This window comes from Calonectris borealis, chromosome 3 (genome assembly GCF_964195595.1).
Source record: "Calonectris borealis chromosome 3, bCalBor7.hap1.2, whole genome shotgun sequence".
Classification (NCBI taxonomy): Eukaryota; Metazoa; Chordata; class Aves; order Procellariiformes; family Procellariidae; genus Calonectris; species Calonectris borealis.
In genome coordinates this window covers 89,813,315-89,835,534 of record NC_134314.1, presented here as the reverse complement: position 1 = coordinate 89,835,534, position 22,220 = coordinate 89,813,315, and the positions used below count along the sequence as shown (strand labels likewise).

The window sequence follows — 22,220 nt, the reverse complement described above, 5'->3', positions numbered from 1 at the left end:
CAAATTAGTTCTTTCTTCTACCATATTAGTTTAGCCTGTACTCACCCCACTGCTCCTGAATGGAAGAAAGATTTGCAAGCAGCTGCTCATGATACAGTCGTTCAAGTTGAATGAACTTCATTGCCTTCTCATCTGAACGGAAGGTTAAAGAAAAATGCACACATATATGGACATGTTATGATTTATTTATATTTGGCACTATATTTGAAAGGGCAATCATTATGTACCTGAAATTTGACATAACTGAATCAAAATGAATAATGGCTAGTATCCAGATTTCTGTGCAAGGAAGAAAATAATAGCAGACATGAAAACAGCAAGTAAGGAGAAAAATAAGTTGAGAAAAGTTCCAAAAATGAAAATCCTATTCTCTTCAGCAGTTACCTCTTCCCACATGCCTTAAGTCCAACAAAAGTTTTTCTAGAAAATAAACAAGCAAAATGTTATTATGCTGACAACTCTTATCAGAAAATGGAATCTCTGGGAAATGAAAAGCAAAACAATTATACAAATACCAGTATGCATCTCTCAAGAAATACAATTATATGCCAATAACCATAACTAACTGAAAATATGGCTCCTTTTTACTGACCAGCTCAAGAGAGACAGTATTTAAAAAATTTCCCCAACTCAAACTTTCAAAAAATACCCTCCCCCTTTTCAAGTATTGTATACAACACTGTTGGACAGCTGAGTTGACTTTTTGCCTTCTTTCTGAAGATTCTGCTTACTTTTCTTCTATATGAAGAACTCTTTCCCCTCCCTTAGGGTTATCAAAACATTCACAAAGGTGTACTGATAGCTATATATTTTGTAATAGTCTGGATAATTCTAGTTCTATCAAGCCCGAGTTGTTAGTTGTGCCATTTAAAGCCATGTTTTGCCAGCTATTTGACATTTAATTCTACAGTACAATGAAGACAGAAGTACAGTGAATGAAGTTTGTAGTAATATAGAAAAAACATTTTTCGTTATTCATGCTAATTAAAATACTGGAGTAATTATTACAAAAACACAACCAGTACTTGTTAGCCTCATACAACATATACATAGCATGGCTTATGAACAACAATATTAATGGACAGAATATTCCCTGCCTTCAAGAAATCTGTTATTAGAAACAGAATTACAGATCAGAGAGACAGCCTTAGAGGATGACAGCAACAAACGCTGAATTATTGTTAATATGAAGTTCTACACTGGATGAATTAAAATGCCTGTCATGGATAATTAATACAGTGCAACATGATCAAGTAAGTTCTTTATTAACCTCAGGAAACTGATGGTTGCAAGTACAAGGGAGATATCCTTCATAAATATGCATTATATAGTGGTGTTGAATTCCACACATCAGGTGTACATTGCATTAAAAATATTTCCTTTGATCAGCTTTAAATACAGTGCCCTTCAATTAAAGCAACTTCTATGAAAGAGAAACTGTCTTTCTATCATACTGTTGAATGCATTTTAAATTTACTGTATTTCCTCCTGCAGAGCCATAATTTACTGCAGAATTTTTCCATGCCTTTAATTTGTGCTGTGTATTTTGGATCTTCTGATGGATGCTTTTGAATTAGGATGACCAAGACAGGAGTACAGTCTAAGACAGTGATGGATATTTTATTTTATATATTGCTTTTATAATATTGCGACAGTTATTTCTCTGGTTTTGTACTACAGAATAATATAATTTGGCTAGGTTTCAAGGATACCATTCCAGGTTTCTTATGTTTTGTTATTTAACCATTACAATTGCCTATGTGCTGCATTTTGTTTGTAACAAATTACATAATAAAGAAATAATCTGTATGCACAGATTCTGTAATCTATGACGCATCTTAGTGAATCACATATACCTTAAGGGCTTACCACTCTTGCCTCTTCTTTTTCTAGTCAGATCATTTTCCCTTAAAAGCAAACAGAGGAAAATCCAGTCCACCTTTTCTACAAATATAATTTCACTTTAAGGTTTAATATGATTATTCTCTCCCACAATTACTGAAATATATCAGAGTAATTAGCAGCAGTTCAACTATAGTAACTTTTTGACCAAACTTATTTGTATTATCTAGGAACAAGTCAAAATAAACTGGACCATTGAACTAGCTGTTCCCAGAAGCAATTACCCATATTTTCCTATGACAGCTTCTCAAACTACCTTAATATGATTTTGACTAATTAGCATTTGCCAAACAACATGTTGCTACTGTTTGCAGGTTGCTGATCTCCCTTAGCTCAGTGTATTTGGTATTTTTATTCTAATCTAGACACTTGTAGTACATATTCTAATCAACTGTTGTGATAATTTTGTTCTTCCTGTAACAGTGCCCTATTTGATATAACAGAATACATACCCTATCTAGACTGGACATATTCCTAGTTACTAATACTTAGAACAGAACTTATCCTATAAAAACATAAGTTCTTTGAAAATATTTTCTTACTTCCTTGTTTGTGCATAACTACTAATGATCGTATCAGTACAGCTTTTGGAAGTGGATTTATTACTTAACTCATATTACAGCTGTCTGATTAAGAAGGATTTGCTAACATATTGTATATTCACTCATGGGTAAATTATGGCTGTTCACTTCTTTCTAACCCTGACCCACAACCTGTAAGTCAATGGTAAAGCATTTGTCTTTTATGTTTTCGCATGCCAGATTATTTTAATATCGCGTAACAATTTCTACAAGTAAAAGGATACATTGCTCCTCTTGAAAATAGGTCTCAGCTATCTGAAAAAGTAAAAAAAGAAAAATTAGGATTCTATAATTTTCATTGGAGTAGTGAGGATATAATATGAACTTTTAATTATAGTTTTAAACATCTGTTTTGCAGGTTCATATTTAGTTTGGGTAAAATACAAATGTTCTGACTAAATACATGTATTCTTATTCTAGGAAAGATGTTTAAAAAGAATATCAAACAACAAAGAAATATTAAGTCCTCTCACACAAATGGATTTGCCCAAATGTTAGTTAGGTTTTATCTTGTTACAACAACAAAAAATTATTTCAGAAACTTTTTTAATGATCATATTAGAAAGTTTTAAAGTGACCTAGAACAGAAATACTGTGTTTACTGATATGAGTTGAAGAGTTTGAATTCTGTTACTGACCATTGTTTCCTTACATTTGACCAAATTAAGATCATTGCTGAGCTCTCCCGAGCATTACAGTGCAATGTGATAAAATGGAGGAATGGAGGGTGCCTGACTGATGAGAAAAGAACAATTTTTGGATAAAAGACACTAAAAATCGCCTATCACAGCATCAGAGACATACCAACGACCTTCCTGTTTATATCCTATTTACAATAAATAATTACAACAAATATTTCAAATACATAGAATTTGAAATATTTACAATATGACTATTTTAAATTAATGAGGTAAACATAAGAGAACTCAAGTTCTTAATCTTTTTCTGTATTACTCCTAAGCCACTCACAGAAGCCAGACAATACCATTGCAGCAGACTTCTGCCACTTCCTTTCCTGAAGCTGCTCTGCTGTGTTAAAAAGATTTAAAGATCCTCTATCTCATGTGTTAGTTCACTAAGCCTAACATCCTGATATCTGAAGCTCTTCAACAATAGAGCAAACCATGGAGTTAAGCCAGATGGCAGTTCTTTGATTTGCACTGTAGTTGTTATGACATAGAACAAACCTGCAGCTCTTCCTCCTTAGGTTGACATTTCTATAACAGAACAATTAAAATTGGATTTGTAACAAGACAGCTCTGCCAAAGATGACCATTGGGGGAAAAAAAAAAAAACACCACCTAAAAATCACAACAATTCTTCAAGACTTGTTCTCTTAGATGGATGTAGAGTTAATACAGGTATGTCAAAACAAAGAAATACCAAGGAGTTGACACAAGAAATAAGAAAAGTTTCCCTGTTGCATTTACAGCTCAAAGTGCTCAGGAGGTTTAAGATAGGGAACAAAAATAATTCCAAAGCAGTTACTGAGGACCAGGAAAATGAAACATAAGACAGACTACATACAAAATACTTGAACACCAAAGTCAATCTCCAGCGCTTCCAGCTCAACAAAATGTGTAAGCTGACATTAAATGCTGCTGTTATAGCTGCTATCTTAGCCAATGGCTAGGAATTGAACAAGGGATCTCTATGCCTAAGCATTCAAGATGTCTAGCTGCAACATCTTAAAAAACAACTTCACCCCGGCTGGGTAATTTTATGACACCTATCTTTAACAGATCACTGCAAAACAGAACAGTCAATATATGCTTACCAAGGGTTTATACACTGACAAGCTGTGTATAAACCAAGAACATGGGCATGCAAACATAAGAGGAAATTATGTTCCGGTATACCAAGTTATTGCTATATCAAAACTACATATTTTAATTGCAGACTACTGAAATAGATTTATTATCCTCTTCCTAGTGATGCCTTTGCTTTCAACCAGCTATTTCAAAGCCAAAATTACAAGCATGGAAGTGGCAGAACTTTCAGAAGAAAAGTCGAGGTATCAGTTAGAAAAAATACTTTTTCTGTTAATCAAGTAAAGGTATCAGTTTTTTGGTTTGGCTCCACCCCCCCCCCCGCCCCACCTCAAACTGGCATAAAGGATTATTTCTTGAACTAAAAGGGCAAAGACACCATTGTACTAGTCCATGCAACCAGCTCAGAGAAAGCAAGTATCCAAAGACAGTCAGAAAATTAGCATGTTTCTAATCAGAATCAGAAATTAACTTTGACTCTGAGTTGGTGGTGGGGAGTATCATAGAAAGGATAGAGCTGATACCTGGAAAGGAGAAGGTGTAACACCAAAGCTAACGTGGTAATTGAAACATTTTTCTTCCAATTCCTCGTGGTAGACAAGTAATCTTTGAGACTTGCAACAACAACAACAACAACAACTACTTATTTGTGCTTGCTGGAAAACTGGGCAGGCTTTCCTAGAAAGCTGAGGAATACTGATAGCTTTATTTGTAAATGCAATTAAATACAAAAAATATAAACCTCAGAAGTAAAAATGTTTTGTTCCACAGAACTCTATAGTACCAGTGACCTTTACAAGCATTAACTAATCAATCTTCAGGGACAGCAAATGTTGGCAGTCTTCCTATTTGCCATGCATGGTGTGGCAAGGGCCATGCTTGCAAAACGTGTGCGGTAATTGCAGGTACCCTGGTACCTGAACATTTAGGTTGAGACACTTCATAGCTGATACTCCAATGACTTCTGTGGGAGCACACAAACATTCAGTCTCAAAATCTTTGGGGCATATCAATTTAGGCACTCATAATTTGAAGGGCTTAACAAGTGAGAACTTTTACAAAAGTCTAAAGATGATTGCTCAAAAAAGACAGCAACTTGATAGAGGAGTCTAGATTACAAGTTGCGTATTCCTGTCTCTCAGCCTTATTACAACCACTAGACCATTCTGAGCCCAGTACCTCCAAAAGAGAACTGGTAGGTAACTTTTAAGGTTCTTTATTTGGACATTTTGTCTGCTATCCACAGTAGTCTCCTAAGGATTTCTGCAGCTGCCAAAGCTCTGTATCTATGTTTTATATATGTAAGTACTTCTTAGATTCTGTAATAAATGCTAAACAAATCACATGAATCCCATTCAAGACAGGAAAAAAATTACATTTAATTAAAAAAATTACAATTAATTAAAAGTTAACTCTTAAAACAGCCCCTAACATCCCATAGCCTTTAAATATTTAATATAGGCTTCCCACTAACAACATGGATTGTTAATACTCCAGAACATCTGACACAGCTCTTTATTTTCAATTGAATTTTGTCATACAAAATAAAAAGAGAATGTGATAGAAGAGTATTTGCTAGACTTGGCATAAAAGAAAGTTACTGGCAGGCTGTATTAGCAACCTGAAAAAAGAAAGACTGAAGATGACAGGTTAATTCACTGGAAAAGGAAAAAAAAAGTCTTAATAGACTCACTTTATTCATGAAAACATGAATGCTATCTTTAAAATCCTTTATTTTTTCCCCAGATTAAAAAGTGTGTTATGATCCTTGTAAGTTCTGTTAGCTTTCTTTCAAACACTCCATTCAAAATGCTTGATACTTCTCAGGAAAAAAGAGATGGTGTTTGATTACATGTTTGAATCTGGAAATGCAGATTCTGTTCTCAGTTCTGTCACAGTTCCTGTATGACTTTCAAAAGGTTATTACCCTTAGGGTTTGGCTTCCTCATTTAAAAAGCAGCAAACAGATTTCACCTCCATCATGTTCGATGACACTCCTTAATGTTTGTAAAGCGTTTTGAAGTTTTTGCCCTAACTGTGTCGCTTTCCAAAACAGACCTTTGTACTGACTCATGAATGACCACCAAATTCGGTGTGGCTAAAAATACAAACGGTTAACCCTAATACTGAATTTCAAATAAATTAAGGAATGGTATCAAATATCTTCACTCAAACACAAATTAAAAAAGATAATTTAAAATTCTATGTCAAATATAAATTATCCATAATTTGCAATACTAAAGAGAAACCTCTTTCTCAAATATAATCGCTCATTTATATCAGAGAGTAAGAATGCAGGACTGTCATCACAGTTTAGAAGTTTAAAATAACACAATCATCCAAATTTCCACAATAAAGATAATGCAACTAAGTCAAATCAGACACTGTATAGTATCTATATATATAGCGCATAACCAAACAAAAAGTCTTCCAGTCCACTGTTAGTCTGACACAACTAAACTATAAATTAATACTGCATCAAGTCCTATCAACATATTCATCTTGCATCATAATCTCCAGAAAGAAAAACATACTGGCCAGTTAGTAAAAAAGATTGCTTTTCAAATCACACAGTATTTCCTTTGGTCTTGCAGGTGTGGCAACTGTGCTATAAAAAAAGTATGTACTAAGAAACCTTGAATCTTAGCATTCATGCATGAAATTCATGCTAGAAAGAAGTCTGCAACAGTAAAAATAATTCCAGATTTAAAATGTTAATTAGACATCAGCGGTCTTGTATCTATACCAGTGTCTTACAAACCATATTTAAGGTATGTTGAAGAGTGATTTTCCTAAATCTTCCTGCCAAACTAGAATTTCATCATTTGGGGCATTAGAAAACCCATCCTTAAGAGTTTCCTTTAACTGCAAATATACTTTCAAGGCAATTTATAATTTAACATATGTTAGAAGACCTTAGAGAAGATACTTGCCTTGACCACCTATTATACATCAAAATATCCTGTCCTATTTTGAATACTGGCATATGTTGAATTAATGTATTTTTCCCTAATGAATCAAGGTCTCAAATAAAAACAAAATTGTGTGCAACACCCCAGAATCATAGGAAGTACCTGATGGAGACACAGGGGCAGTATCTTTGAATCCATCTGCTCAACCTCTTCACGGAGCAAACAGAAAAGAGACTGCAACGTTTGTTTTTGTTCTTTTTGGTGCAAGTTTTCAATTGCTTCAACAGCACCTTCAGCATGCACAGAATCTGTATCTGTAATAAGAGTATTTTCCTCCTTGATTGCTGTGGTTCCCACTGTAGGAACTCCTTTAAAAAGAACAAGTACATAGGTTAGGATTCAAAAAATACGTCAAGTTGCTTTTTAAGGAAATTTCAATACAAAAGCTATGAATAAAAACCTAGTATCTTAAATAACATCCCTGCCAGTAAATAAAATACTGGTCTTGTCAAAATTAGTTGTGATAGGTCTGTCTCAGTGTCAGTTCACGTACCTGAAAAAACACAGTAACACACATCAGGTATTTTTGTACACTTCTGTACAAAAGACCTGACTCTAACTTGGGGCAACCCCCTCACCCCCCCAGTCTACACTGTTCTACAGAGTTATTAATAAGAGACCAGGATGACCTAAAATAATAAGTGTTATGACTATTGCTACAGTATCAGCTAAAAAAATCAATACTTAGATCCAAGTGGACAAACTTCTATGTTAAGACTGAATTGTAATACAGCAGAGACAGAAAGCAGGGTTGTTTGCAACACAGTTTTGCTCAAAAAGGGCAAAAAGAAGGTAGGTGAGGAGAGTGTGAATGAGGTTCTAAGTTTGTCTCTTCCCTCCTGCCAAGGACCTTGTACAGGGAGATGCCCGAGGGAAGGAGGGAAGAAGGGAAGGAGAATTCAACCTGTTCTTCAGTGGTAACACAGTGGCTCCTCACAGTGACGACAGGATCTTAAAGGATAGAAAGAAGCAGATGATGACAGTGGGGATTCTATTGTGGGGAACAGATGTCCAGGGGAACTGTCCTGCTGAGTGAAAAGGAAGATTTCCCTAGATAGTTGGATAGTTTATTTGAGAGTCCAGGGAGTAAGCCAGTAGTGGTGATCTACGTCGGTAACAATGACACATGGATGTGTAAACTAAACTTAGCCTCCAGAACTCCTTGCTAGGCAGAAAACTAGGTTCTCCATGGTACATTCCTTGGCAGTCCACTGTTGCCTGTCTCCAATTTTATAGAAGTCAAGGAAGTCAGACATGCAGGTGGAGGACTGGCAACATAAATGAAGGATAATGTCAAGCACCACAGTATAAAAATATTACAGGAAAAATTTTCTGGGTGCAAATCCCACATTTTATTGTTAGAAATGCAGTATTTGTAGTATATTGCTGATCATGAATATGATAGTTATCAGGAAATGTTAAATCAGATTAGGGAGAAAGTGTAGAGCAGGTAGTAGTAGTGGGAGAAATCAACTACCCATATACAGACTGGACCAGTTTTTCACAAAGATCAGAGAATAAAAACAATAAATGATGGCTTCCTATAACACAGTCTTAGGAGTAACCAGAAAACTACAGCTTATTCCACCAATTAATGAACAATTTTTTTTTCATAAAACAACACTGAATTTGAAAACAACACTGAATTTGAAAACAACACTGAATTTGAAAACAACACTGAATTTGAAAACAACATTTACATAGGACTGAACTTTTAAAAAAAATAATCCCGTAGTTTTTTTAAACAATTTAGAGAATTTGGCCACTGAAATATGCACAATAAACTTTCATAAACTCAAGTTATGATGAGTATGTTATTCTTCCACAGCTACACCCATTTTCTGAAAATCATGTTATCACTTAAAAGCAGGACAGGTGGGGGCACTGTTTCAAGTAACCATCGCACTTTGGCTCTTTTTACAGCTTGGGCACTCAGCATATTTCAGACCCCCTTGTCTTCATCGCAACTGAAACCCTATAGTGATGATTCAGGTTTAAGATTTAAGGCTTAAGAAAGGCATTAGCTTGTCCACTGAAGGCTCCACCATTCTATTTTTGGTTATTTTAAACTCTTTATTAAGTAAACTATCCAGGTCAGGAGTACTAATAACCTCTGTGGGTGGCTATTTTCACAGGGCTTACTGCCAGACAAAATATGGGTGTAACTTAACATTGCTTTTTCAATATTAATGCATGTCTCTGCTTCTCCAGTATTTATTTGGGCTTGCTGTGGGCCAAAAGCAACAAGAAACATAACTGGATGCAAGATACAAACCAGGAAGTACTTTCAGAGATGGAATTAAGGCTGTCTTTAAAAATATAGCTTTCTGTTCAGCACATGATCATGAAACCAGAAAAGAGGGTCCACATGTTCTGGCAAACCTTTTCACTCAGAAAAAGAGACATCACTTCAAACTGCACTTTATTAAGCTGTTGTTAATCACCTGTCATATCAACACATGAATGTTGACTGAAAGATGCTCAATAGCAACTATCATGAGAAAACCTTTGTTTTAATGTTATTTTGGTACTGTTGCTAACACATAGTTCATAAATTGCATATTATTCCTACATATAGTTGAGCTGTCACTCACTTGGAATCAAATTCTGCCCTCAAATTACTCCCCAGATTCTGAAACAAGGCCTTACAGCCGTTCAGGTTAATTCTTGTTCTATTTTAAACACGAGACAGCATTTGTGCTTTAGTAGCACTATAACCAAGAACTTTTCTTGAGGCAGTAACACTTAGTAATGCTATTTCATCATAAAGGTGTTATGGGCTAAGATCCCTATTTACTTTTTTCTCCTCCATGTTCTTGAAAAGGGCACACAACACTGCTTTTTCCTGGGATCAATCAATCTTACTGTCCAAAGCAGATTTTTTTTTTCACTAAAGACTGGTATCTTACATATATTTCTGATATTTTAAGAGGCACGTTTTTTCACTTTGCAGAGCATTGATATTTACTCCATACATTGATATTTAGTTCCATACCAAAATGGAACCAAAGCCTTTATGAAAATAAATGTGAAAAAACACAGAAGATATCAGTTCTCCAATGGCCAGAGCACTCACTAGGAATGTGGCAGAGAGCTGGGTTCAAGCTTCTGCTCTGCCAGACTCACAGAGGTTTCAACTGACATATTCTATGCCCAGTTGAGTGTGCCAATGTTTCCTAAGACACAGCGAGAAACAAACTTTCTCAAAATTTCCCTGAGTTCACAGAAGCAGCCCCATCTTTGCAAAAAGATCCAATTTTGACAGACCTTGTGAATAAAAATGACAAACGCATTTTTCAATGTCTCACCTTTTTTTGTTTTGTCAGTACTGCAAGTACATGAAATTAAGATGCTCTTGCCACCTGCCTGAGAATGAGTCAGAGGTGCAAGTATGAGGCATTTGCTATCAAAATAAAATTATGGATATTGTCCTCTGTTTTTTAATTGAATTTTTAATTTTCACATTTAGTAGCACTAGCTTCAGTCACCAGTAACAGAAGTTTCTAGTACAGAAAAGATACGGTAATCTTTTTTTCTAAACATTCTTTGGTACTCAATACCAGAAAGCTGGTTCAGACTGATTCATTCAAGAACTATTAAAAAAACAAACCAACCAAAAACAACCACAAGCAAGTATTTTAAAAAAATATTTCATTTTTAAGAGAAGAGATTTTAAGACAGCAGTGTTGGCAGTAAAGATATAACTAACTGAGCAAGCTCAAAATCTCTAGTGTGGCACAGAACCCTAAATAAAATAACTTTGCTTGAATTTTCACATAATTCATATAATTCATAGATTATATTAATGTATTTCATTTGCTGCAACACCAAATCCATCCCAACCACTCCACTTTCTTTCTCCACCTTCAAGCCGCTTTAAGAAATAAGTTGAGTAATTTACAGGAAAAGCGTATGTTGCAGAATTTAACTTGGGGAAAAATGATTAAGTGCAAGTTACCATGCTATACTACGTTAAGGAATTACACACTGTGATTTTACAATATTAAGTTACTAGTTATGCCAGGACTGATCTTTTGGAAAAAGATGAAATTATTTTCAGAGAACGGGGATAATTTGAAGTCCACATTTAGAAAAATACATTGAAGCAGATGACACTTCAATGAATCACTATGTCTACTGCATTAAAGTTAGTACGATTCATTACACGGAATCCAAGTATGAATAATCACCAAAGTTTAAATTTGCCAATTTAAATTTACATCACTTCTTTGATCACCAGTGTCCTCCTTAAACAGATATAATCATAGTCTATTCAAAACTATTATTAGTATACAAAAAGAACATGAGAGAAATTTGGGATCTGGAAGCTACTTGTCAATTCACCCCAATACATCTACTGCAGCATCAAGACAGGTAAAAGGAGGTGCTGCTTCAAACAATGCATAGGTGACATCTTGGAACGACTTACTCCAGGACACCGAAATGGACTCAAAAAACAACTGCAAGTCAGGTGACAAATTCACTGTAAACTATTCAAGTTTATCAATTCCCACTTGGGACAGTCCTAAATGGATAATTGCTGATGGCAAGGAGAATACACAAACAAATCACTACCTCTTTGCCTTGTCCTTATACTCTTACCTACCCATCCTCTCTTGGCCACTGTCAGGGGAAGGATATCAAGGTGAGTCTTCAACCAGATATAGTGATTCTTAATCTTGCATTCCAGTCTACTGATTGTAGAAGCTAGGATAATTCTAGCTCCACCACATTCCAAGCATATGCAGAAACATAATCATCAAACTTATAACTGTTGTTGCTTTAAAGGCAAATATTTAGAGGGTTTCAAACACATTGCAAGTACGAGTACTTGCTCTTTCTTCTGGAGTAAAAACATATGTCCAGAGCAGAAGATTGGCTTCTCTAATGATCATCAACCTTCTGCTGAGCAAGTCCCAAATAAATGAAAATAAGTAAAATGTAGTTTTCCATATTCCAGGTTCATTGCTTTAGTCACTAGCAAGAGAAGGAATATGAACCACATGCTTTTTAAGTCAAATGTCATCTTTTGCAGAATGGCAACATTTAACAGTGATCCTAACAGGTTTGCTTAAAGGAAAAGAGAAGAAGATTCATAAATCTCTTCTTTAGCTATGAGTCAAAGTAACTCATCCATGATTTCTCAATAGTTAAAAATAATTAAAAAAAAATCAGCATAATACATGCCATGCAAGTATTTAGTTTGTGATTCCAGCTTGCTTGTGTGGTGCTCTGATGTCACCCACTCAGGGATCTTCCACTCTGGTTTGATTATTCTCTCCTTTATCTCTGAGTTGGTATAAAGACAAGAAAGCTGGTTTGGTTCTTTTATGTAAAGGGATACTCAGGAAGTTTAAAATAGCTGGTGTTAAGTGGAAGATTCTTACTAAAATAAAGACATTTGCAACATCAAGAAATTGTGACACAGTCACTGCATTGTGTGAAAACAGGAGAACCATGATGTGAGAATATCTAAAAAGCTAAATGTAAATTAGCCCATAATCAATGGGAGATATAACATAACTTTATATTTTGATCTTCCTTTTATAACAGTCGAGATTCATTATTAACAAAGTAGTAAGAGTTTGTTCGTAGGAATTCAAGAAAAGTCTTAAGAGTTTTGCAGGCAGGACGTTCTCTGTTGTGGTATTGTACATCTCTAGATTTTTCCATGAAATTTTCTATATTGCAGATTTCTGCTTTTTGCCTTAAAACTGCCATCTACTGTGCACAGCTTGTTTTGTGGTACTTCTGCATCAGTTGATTGCTTTTATCAACAAGAATACAAACTAATGGAGGGAGAATACAAGCAAAGTTTAACTTTCAGTGTTTGGGTGAATTTCTCCTTTTCTTTCTCTCATCGTGCTTCAGATACCTCTGTCGACACATCTGTATCACATTTCATCAACTTGTTTTTTGTTATTCCCATCATGCAGATGACTAGTTCTCAATTACTTCCGTGAATCTCTTAAGTAAATATTTTCTTCTATTTTTAAACATTAAATCTACAGTTGAAATATACACTTCATGACTTTCTGCATCATTTAATGAGAACTCATTCTCCTTATAAAGACAGATTTCAGGATCCTCTTATCTCTATTATAAAATATAATTTTTCTCTTCTAAATTTTGCCTATATGTACAAGATATGGAATACAAGGCTTCCTTCCTTTCCCTTCTTTATCTATTTTATAATCCTTTAAGATCATCACCAGTTTTCAGATTAGGCCATTAAAGACTCACCATTTAGCAGGAAAATTGTATTTTAAAATTATCTATTTTAAGTAGCCAAATTCCCCATCTTCTCAGTCTTTAGATAAAAAAAAAAACGCATGGGAAAAAAAAGCAGGCATGATTCAGTTGTTCCAAGTAACTTTCAAAGATACCTATGTGATGAAACACACTGATTTTAATTAATGTATTTGCAGCACTATGACACATAAGCTGTCATAAATCACATATGATTTATGGCAAAAACCTAATATAATAACACATTGTGTTGATGCAGACAAATCCTACTCATTCAAAAAGGGAAGAAGCATCTCAAATAAGAACATGTAATAAACATTTACGTTTTCCTTATCCAATTCATATCCAAAAGATCTAAAGGAGAAGTAACATCAAAAATTGGTAGAAGCACATTTTTGAACAAATTACCCAAAATGCACATCCTAGGACTATCTATTAAGCTTTGAAAAATGTAAGTAAATTTTGACAACAGCAGGCCAAGATCAAGCTATTTAGTACTCATACCAAGATTTCAAATCTTGACACTAGATCAAGACACCAAAATCTTGCACTCGAGCACAATGTTCAAATGAACAAAACCATATTGCCTGAATTTCTGGCTATTCTGATTTGGAAGTCAGCCCAATTTCCATACTGAAGCACCTCCCTCTACTCGTGCTTCCTTGATATGTTCTATTTGCTACACAGCCAACATTTAAACACAGAAGGTGAAAACATCTAGAGTTGAATCTGATTTAGGACTATTAACAGTTCTGAAAAAACCCCACCACCCTTTAGTGAAATTTTAAAAATAATTAGCATGACAACTAAAATATATCTTTCTTATTAGTTCACAGATTAGAACTACAGTGTTATTATTTTAAGTAAACAGAACAAAAACTTTTTTTTATAAAGTACCTTTAGATTTTTTACTGGAGCTTCTTTTGCTTCTCGGACTTCTTTTTCCACCTGGTTGTTTTTCTGTAATAGGCTTTTCCTCCAGTTGGGGGTCCATATGGACATTTACAGATCTCCTCTCAGTCTCACTTTCCTTACAGCTTGGGGTACAGTCTCCACTGTCCATGTTCTCATTATTATTGATGCTGTCCTGCTCACCTTTATCCTGTCGTCCCATAGCAATGCTAGTACTGGTCAGAACCTCATTCCCATCATTGTCAAGTCGATTTTCATTTTCATCAGCTGAAGAAACCAAATGAGATGCTAAACTTTCCACCCTATAGTCAGCAGGAAGACTGTCCTTTGAGTCTATTTGTAGATCATTTGGCAGAAATTCTCTGTCATCCATTAGAGCGTTACTTGTTGAACCACTTAATCTCCCTCCAAATATTTTTAGACCTAAAATATAAAACCAGACGAAGCATTTATAATATGTATATTATAATGGATAAATAACCTCATACTTAATGCCAGCCAATAAAGAATCACATTAGTGAAGTGATACAGTTTAAAAGTATAGGGAAAGTCAAACAGTAATCCATTGCCCCATTGTATGTCTTTAAGTAGAGCATATCTACATACAAAAAGCTATCTATAAACTTGTATTTTCATCCAATTGGTTACAGTTACCTGACCAATAGCAGAGCTGATCTTTACAGCAGTGCTCACAGTGTTACAGCTGAGGTAACGAGAAAAACAAAAAGATAAACAGAAACCACCCCCACCACCCCCTTTAAATCCATGACTAAAACAAAAGCATTCTTGTCACATAAGATCATAGTTTGCCTGAAATAAAAATAAACCAGGGAGGAATAAAAGCAGAACAACTTTTAATTCTGTCAGTGATGGTATCGCATCAAATACGCAGATAGATTAACTCTGTTACAAGAATTAGATGCACGTAGAACCTGCTTATTGACTCAGATTGTCACTTTATTTTCAAGAAAACATTCAACGTGTCTCCAGTATACACAGAAGCAAGTGGTTTGTTAATAAAAAAACCTAATCCCTCACCTACTCTCTGCAGGGGTCAACTTTCCCTTTTTGTGAACATGCAACTCTAATCAATGCTGCAATTATGCATATTCACAGGAAAAAAAAGGGTAACTCTTAGCAGCAGAGTTACATGGTACTTACACAGGTCTGTTACTATATCAGTTCCTATCTTTAGCTTTTAGAAGCACGGCAATACTGCCGGGTTAACTTAGCAACTATATAGATGAAATACAGCTCCATTATGTACATCTCATTAGATTTAGCTCACACATTTTAAATAGTAAAGCCAAAAATCAGCAAGCACTCTTGTATTATAGAAGAGCTTAGACAAGCCTCTTCCACACAGCAGCTTCCTATCCTTTCCTTTAAATGAAAAGGCATTTTAGGAAACCTGTCTTCACCAGGCTTTTTTCAGTCTTATGTCCTGGTATATACAACTGAAATAACTGAAATACACACTTACTAAATATGCAAGATAATGTTTCATTTTGCTTGCTAGAAGAATTCAAATTGCAGAAAAAATGAAAAAATGTCTTAGCGAATAAGCAGGTTTTCCTTCATACACAGAAACATATTTCTGCTAAAGATTACTAAAAAGATTTTCCCAAAATTATTCCTCCACAACCTTTGTAGTTGCTAAAAGGACTGGAAAAAAGAAAATGTCACTCCTATCTTATAGAAGGACAAGGAGGAGGATTCAGGAAGCTACAGACTGCTCAGCCTCATCTCAATCCCGGGAAGATGATATAGTAATCCTAGAAACCATTTTCAAACATATGAAGGACAAGAAGGTCATCAAGAGTAGTCAGCGTGGATTTATGATGGGTAAATAGTGCTTAACCAACTTGATAGGCTTCTACGAAGAGGTGACTGGCTCAACAGAGGAGGGGAGAACAATGGATGCTTGACTTTGGTAAGGCTTTCGACAGAGTCTCCAATAACATCCTCACAGACAAGCACACAAAGTACAGGCGAGATGAACAGACAGTGAGGAGTTCCAGGGAAGCATGCAGAGGGCAACAAACCACCACCAGCTGGGCAACACAAAGGCAAAAGTCAGCACCAACTAGGACAACTCCATTTCTGCTTCCAACCTGAAGAACCTGTTAACCATTTCCAGCCATACCAGTCTAATGAAAAATACTGCCTATCCTATAACATATAAACTGCACCAGGGGAGGTTTAGACTGGACATTAGGAAGCATTTCTTTACCGAGAGGGTGGTCAAACACTGCAACAGGCTTCCTAGAGAGGTGGTCACGAGTGTTTAAGAGGCAACGCCCTTAACAACATGCTTTAGCTTTTGGTCAGCCCTGAATTAGTCAAGCAGTTGGACTAGATGAGCATTGTAGGTCCCTTCCAACTGAAATATTCTATTCTATTCTAGAAGAATAATGAATTGTACACTAGAGATGCAGGTTGTGTTTTCCTTTGGCAACCAAACAAGAGAATTGGCTTTCCTTGAGCACCAGAAAGACAAAGAAGGGAACTCTAGAGGAGAGAGGTATCTGGAGAATGCATCTGTTCATTAGACGGATGCTCCTTAATCAAGCCCTTTTCTCTGAAAGAGAGTTGAACATGAAATGGAAGGTTAAAAGGAGGACAGAACTTTAATCAGACCAGCAAGAATCAGAACTAGAAGATATTCTTTACAGACACCCACACTATAGTTATGTTGATTTATTGATGATAACTGTTCTAAAGCATTAAAAAAAAAAATCCCGAACACCATGTTAAACTTGAAAGGTTCACTTCTTACTCTTCCTAGCGTATGAAATAACAACTACTGCTGCCCTCCCCAGCTCATAGATTAAATGATATGTCAAACAAAAGAGGTTGAAGTAAATTGCCCAAAGCCAACAGGGAATTAGTTTTAACAGCAATAATTAAAAATCAGGATGTCCTACCACCACTCTCTTGCTTGTATCAGTAGACAACAGTTTATCCTTTCAACAGCTATCATAGGGAAACAGAAATGTGAATGAATTTGAACAAGGTGCTTCCTATTAGATTGTGCAAAATGAGGAAAAGATGCTTTTGACAAGTAACATTTTCTATAGAGGAAGCTAACATTTTGATAGAAAATATTAACTCATTTCCTTTTAACATGTGGCTGTTTCTGCAGCTAGCAGAGATCAACATTTCTTGGTTTATTGTTTGAAACTCAATTATTTTGCCAAGTAAAAGTAGCCCTGAAAATCTATTCCTTTCTACAACCCGTATGACTCCTTAGAGAATGAACATCCAGAAAGAGCTAGTTCAAAGAATTTAGAACAGTCTAGGCTTTGATCTTTTAAAAGGATTTTCCCACCCCCCAGATGAAACTTTTTTCCCTTCCTAGTTTTCAGTGTTGCCATCTGCCATTCCTTTTGACTTTACCAAGGCACCAGGCAGGTACCAAAGGGAAGCTAAATACTGTGAGAATAAACTTTAGCTCTGTCTAAAAACACAGGTAGAAACATTTATTTATAAACAAAAATGGAATTAAATTCACTAGTGATTTGAACTATATTTAACAGACCATTAACATGCAGTTACTGTATCTACTGTTTTGCCATTGAAATGAATTGTACACCAAGCAACATGCTAAGAAAAAATGTTTGTTTGTTCCTAGGCACATCTTTCCCCCCTTCACTAGTTGCCCAAAATTGAAAAAAAGCTAACACTGAGTAGAACTGTGCTGACCTCTGTTAAAAAGTGCCAATGAATGAAAGTGCTTCAGTTCCAGTTGCCACAAAGATTCATGCAATTGCCATATATAGTCATGGTGATTATAGCACAAATCAAAAATAAGATGGAAAATACCTGCCAAGTGGCTAAAAGACAAAGTGTGTATTGAAGAAATGAGTTGTATGTTTGTTTGCTTTAGGACAAACAGTACACACCTTACAGAAATATCATGGTACTCACTTCTATTTTAGGTCAATTTCAATTTTAAAAAGCCCGTGCTCTTCAGTGTTCTCTTTCATGTACTTCATATAACTTCACATAATTTCAAAAACTTTTTTAGTTGCTCATTTTTGTGTATGTACAGAGCCTTCCTTCGATCTGTCCTTACCAAGGAAACAAAACCTTAAATACAGTTGTTTGGATTGTATTCTGAAAAAAAGGGAAGAACTGGCATCTTTCCTGACCTGGCACAGCTGAAATTTGAAGAGGGCATTAAAAAAATCCCAAACCAAAACCACAAACAACTAACACCCCCCTCCCTCCAAACCCTCATACTAACACAGCTCCTCTATCCTGAAAAGCTAGTAATTTTTGAATGTTTACTGAATATATAGCACAGTATTTCATTTACTGATCTCAGAAGTGTCTTACAGAAAAGATCAAGATCATAACACCGTATCTGCTGGCAAAAGGCTAAAAAGGTTCTAACATTCAAAAAGTTTACGGCAAATCATTTTTTTATTCCATTTGACTGCCATCATATGGCTCCTCTGCCAAAGACACTATTTTCCCTCCCTCATTCCCATGCCACTTAACTATTCGTGTTAATTAGGGAGATTTAAGTCTTTCAATTCTTTGAAAGTCAGTTTCCCTATTATATCACCTATATTGCTCTATTCAAATTGAATGGGCATTTCAGATTGGTTCCCAGTGTTGCTTTTACTCAATCTTTTCATTAACTTTGATGATAAAACACAACAGCTATATAAAATCTGCAGTTAGAAGCAGTCATAAATGTTTTTGAGGATTTAATTCAAAATTAATTGTAGCAGTAAGTGCTCCAAAAGGAATAACATGAAATTCATTAAGACAAACAGAACACACCGTATCTTTTAGAATAAATGAAGCGCATCTATATGAAATAAGGATTAACCAGTCATTCTGTTGTGATGAAAAGCATCTCATAAAGAGATACCAAACAGAAAACTGACTGCGAGTCCAAGTGTTTTTTCCTCCTGAGATAGAATACGGCAAGTGTTACAGGCACAAGAGAATTCATTATATCCTACCAGACACTAATCAATTACAGCCGTGTATTTTTGTTTTGTGCACTATATACACAAAACAAGATGTACACAAATAGGAGAACCTAGATCACAGTGAGGTAAGGGTTTTAGAGAGGAAGGGACAGCACTACACGTGGTAAGTTATTCAGCCTAGAGAAGGTTGCCATATAAACAATCAAGCAGGCTGTCTAGAGATGTTGTGGAATCCCCATCCTTTTAAAGAAGAAATGAAGGAAGTCTCAAGTTTAAGGACAGGTAGAAAATAGATAGTACCTAGGATTAAAGGAATTTAATTTTCTATATTGTTACAGGGGTTTTGTCTTTTTTTTTTTTTTTTTTTTAAATACAAGCAACTTGACAAGGCCTAGAGAATAAAAATTCACACTGATTCTGTGAAAAGGAAACAGGATTTTTTTCAAACCATTATCTTTACAGAGTTGGTGCTTCTACCACTAGAACAAAAAAAGAAAACTGTAGAAGCACTGAAATTTAAAGAATGACTAAACCTAAGCCATATATTTCTTAAAAAGAATAAATCTGTTGAGCTTTCTGATAGCTGGTGTAAAGACACATTACAAGACCACATTTAAATGTTAGTATCTCATTTCATATTGATAAATAATCTTCTACAAATTAATACAAACCAACATGAAAACCTATCATGGCCATACAAAATCAAAACATGTACTGCAAATTCTTATTATTGCACATTAATTTCCGCATACAAGAAAGAACGTTGATCTCATTTTATGAACAGTTACATTTACTACCAAAATGAAGATGCAGCAATTTAGAGGAAACTCTAGATGACAGAGTAGCTACATGGCACTATCTAAAAGTTACATACAACATACATTACAAGTTCATTAGTTTGCAAGAAAAAGGATAATGCCTACTATGCTGTTACAGGACCTAATAAACAAAAAGCCCATATGTTCTTTTGAGAAAGTGCAAGTGCAATTTCTCTACAACTGTTTGCTGCTTCTGCTGATACGTAAGCCAAGATACACCTAAAGAAACCTGGAATATTATCACCAGATTGCTTCAGAGTGCCCTTGCCTCACCGCAGCCAAGGAAAAAAACAGAGAAAAGTACTAGTTGTTGAAGATGTACTTGACCATTGCACAATTTGCTGCAGAAGGAAAGAGACAGCAGATAAAGAAGGTAGGCAATTCGTTTATTTATATCATCTCACAAAACCAGACCACTTCCAGCTAGCAAAATTCTGCTCTGCATTGTGTTTTATGTGCAACACTTAATAGTTGGAATTCTGCTGTTTCTACAGAAAGGGAAATAAAAATATTTAAGTGCATACTTCAATTATCCAACCTGACATCTCCGCAGAAAAAAATTTCCATGCTGTTGTGCTGTCTTATAGCATGGACTCATTAGTAGTTTAACATTTCACAAGATAGTCTTATGTACAATCCCATTACTGGATAGCCTTGCTATGACAGAATTTCCTGACTGTTCAGTTTGCCCTATGTTCAGCTTTGAAACTAGGGGTAAAAATATCTTTATACATGTTTTCTGCTTCTGTGTCAGATACGTGGTTTAGGAAGTCTATCTCTTCAAACGTGTTAAGTCTGTTGTCCTCCAAGAAGTATTCAGATGCATTAGAGTGGTTTATCTAATTTCACTGAATTTACAAAAATGTCTGAGCATGAACACTTTGGTGGTTTGGCACTTTCTGACATTGAACTGACATTTCTCAAGTGGCAGTGGCATTTAAAGGCATGATGATCTTTACATCTATAAACAGCAGGAATAGTGAGGTTTTGAGAGGAATTTCCACAGGCTATTTTCAACTTCTAAGCTTCCTAGTCATACTGCTTATTCACAGCTTAATAAACAATGATAAACATATACAGCCAGGCATAATCTACTCTTCCACATTTAACATTACTATAAAAATATGTTTCAGTCAGCAGCCAAATATAAGAGGTTTGTCTGGGAACAAATAGTATCTTTTAGAACATATGACAGAGTTCAGACAAAAATTTCACACAATCAAGCTCTTTTTCAGCACTCAAAATACACAATGATCAGTCCCCCAAGTGTCTGAAAAGTTTTGGGTTTCAAGCTCCACTAGGACAAATTTCACTGAATGGTATAAGTATAAAAGGGGACCTCACCACTTGATATGTTCTTTTTTTGTCCTTGTTTGCTGCAAAACACCAGAACATATCTCAGGTAGGGGTAGAAAGGCAGTAGAATAGACTGTTCTAGGAGGATGGAGAACCCCCATCACTGCAGCACTTTCGTAAACAGTCTAGACAAACATTGGTCAGGAATAACCTATGAGTAACTGGTCCTGCCTTGGATGCACAAATCTCCTTTTAAGTCTTACGAGAAGAAGTAATTTGCCTTTTTTGATTTTTATTATTTTCCTTCTAATTGAACAACTCCTGATTGTTGTTACACTTCAGAAAATGTGCACAAGTTTGATTACAAAGTATAACAAAAATTAAAAACTTCCTACTAGACAAAATTTATGCATCTTTTCTAGGATGGGTACTTTTTTCTTAGGGGGCGGGCGAGGGGGGGAACCCAGTCCTGCAAATCAGTACAGAGTATTTTTATGAGAACTAACCAGCTCAGCTCACTGCTATCCAAATCTTTACTTTACAAGGACCTAAGAAAGCTGATACATCCTATCACCTCATAAGAGGTAGCTAAAAAACACACAATGATATAAAATCCCTCATGATCTCAGGTAACAACTTTAAGCATATATGAAAAGGCAGAAATGATAGAATACAGTCCCTTGAAATGGAGATGCAAGAAGAACGAGGCAATTATCTAAAAACTGCCCATCTGAAGAAACAAGAGTGTTCAAGACTTTCTGACAGTTTAATT

The 22,220-nt window shown here is 35.4% G+C and overlaps 1 protein-coding gene across 9 annotated transcripts in view; it reads right to left on the bottom strand.

Moving 5' to 3' along the window:
- Positions 1–22,220, bottom strand: part of CNST (consortin, connexin sorting protein) — a 52,976-nt gene that overhangs the window by 23,877 nt on the left and 6,879 nt on the right. For 6 of the 9 annotated variants that reach the window (XM_075146582.1, XM_075146583.1, XM_075146588.1 and 3 more), the window contains 4 exons: positions 14,371–14,808; positions 7,327–7,532; positions 2,708–2,738; positions 46–132 (listed from right to left, as the gene is read on the bottom strand). In XM_075146582.1, the coding sequence (XP_075002683.1) occupies positions 46–132; positions 2,708–2,738; positions 7,327–7,532; positions 14,371–14,758 (712 nt within the window). In that variant the 5' untranslated portion in view covers positions 14,759–14,808. Of the gene's footprint in view, positions 1–45; positions 133–2,707; positions 2,739–7,326; positions 7,533–14,370; positions 14,809–15,039; positions 15,089–22,220 lie in introns of all 9 variants that reach the window. The other 3 variants (XM_075146590.1, XM_075146584.1, XM_075146587.1) reach the window with 1 other exon arrangement.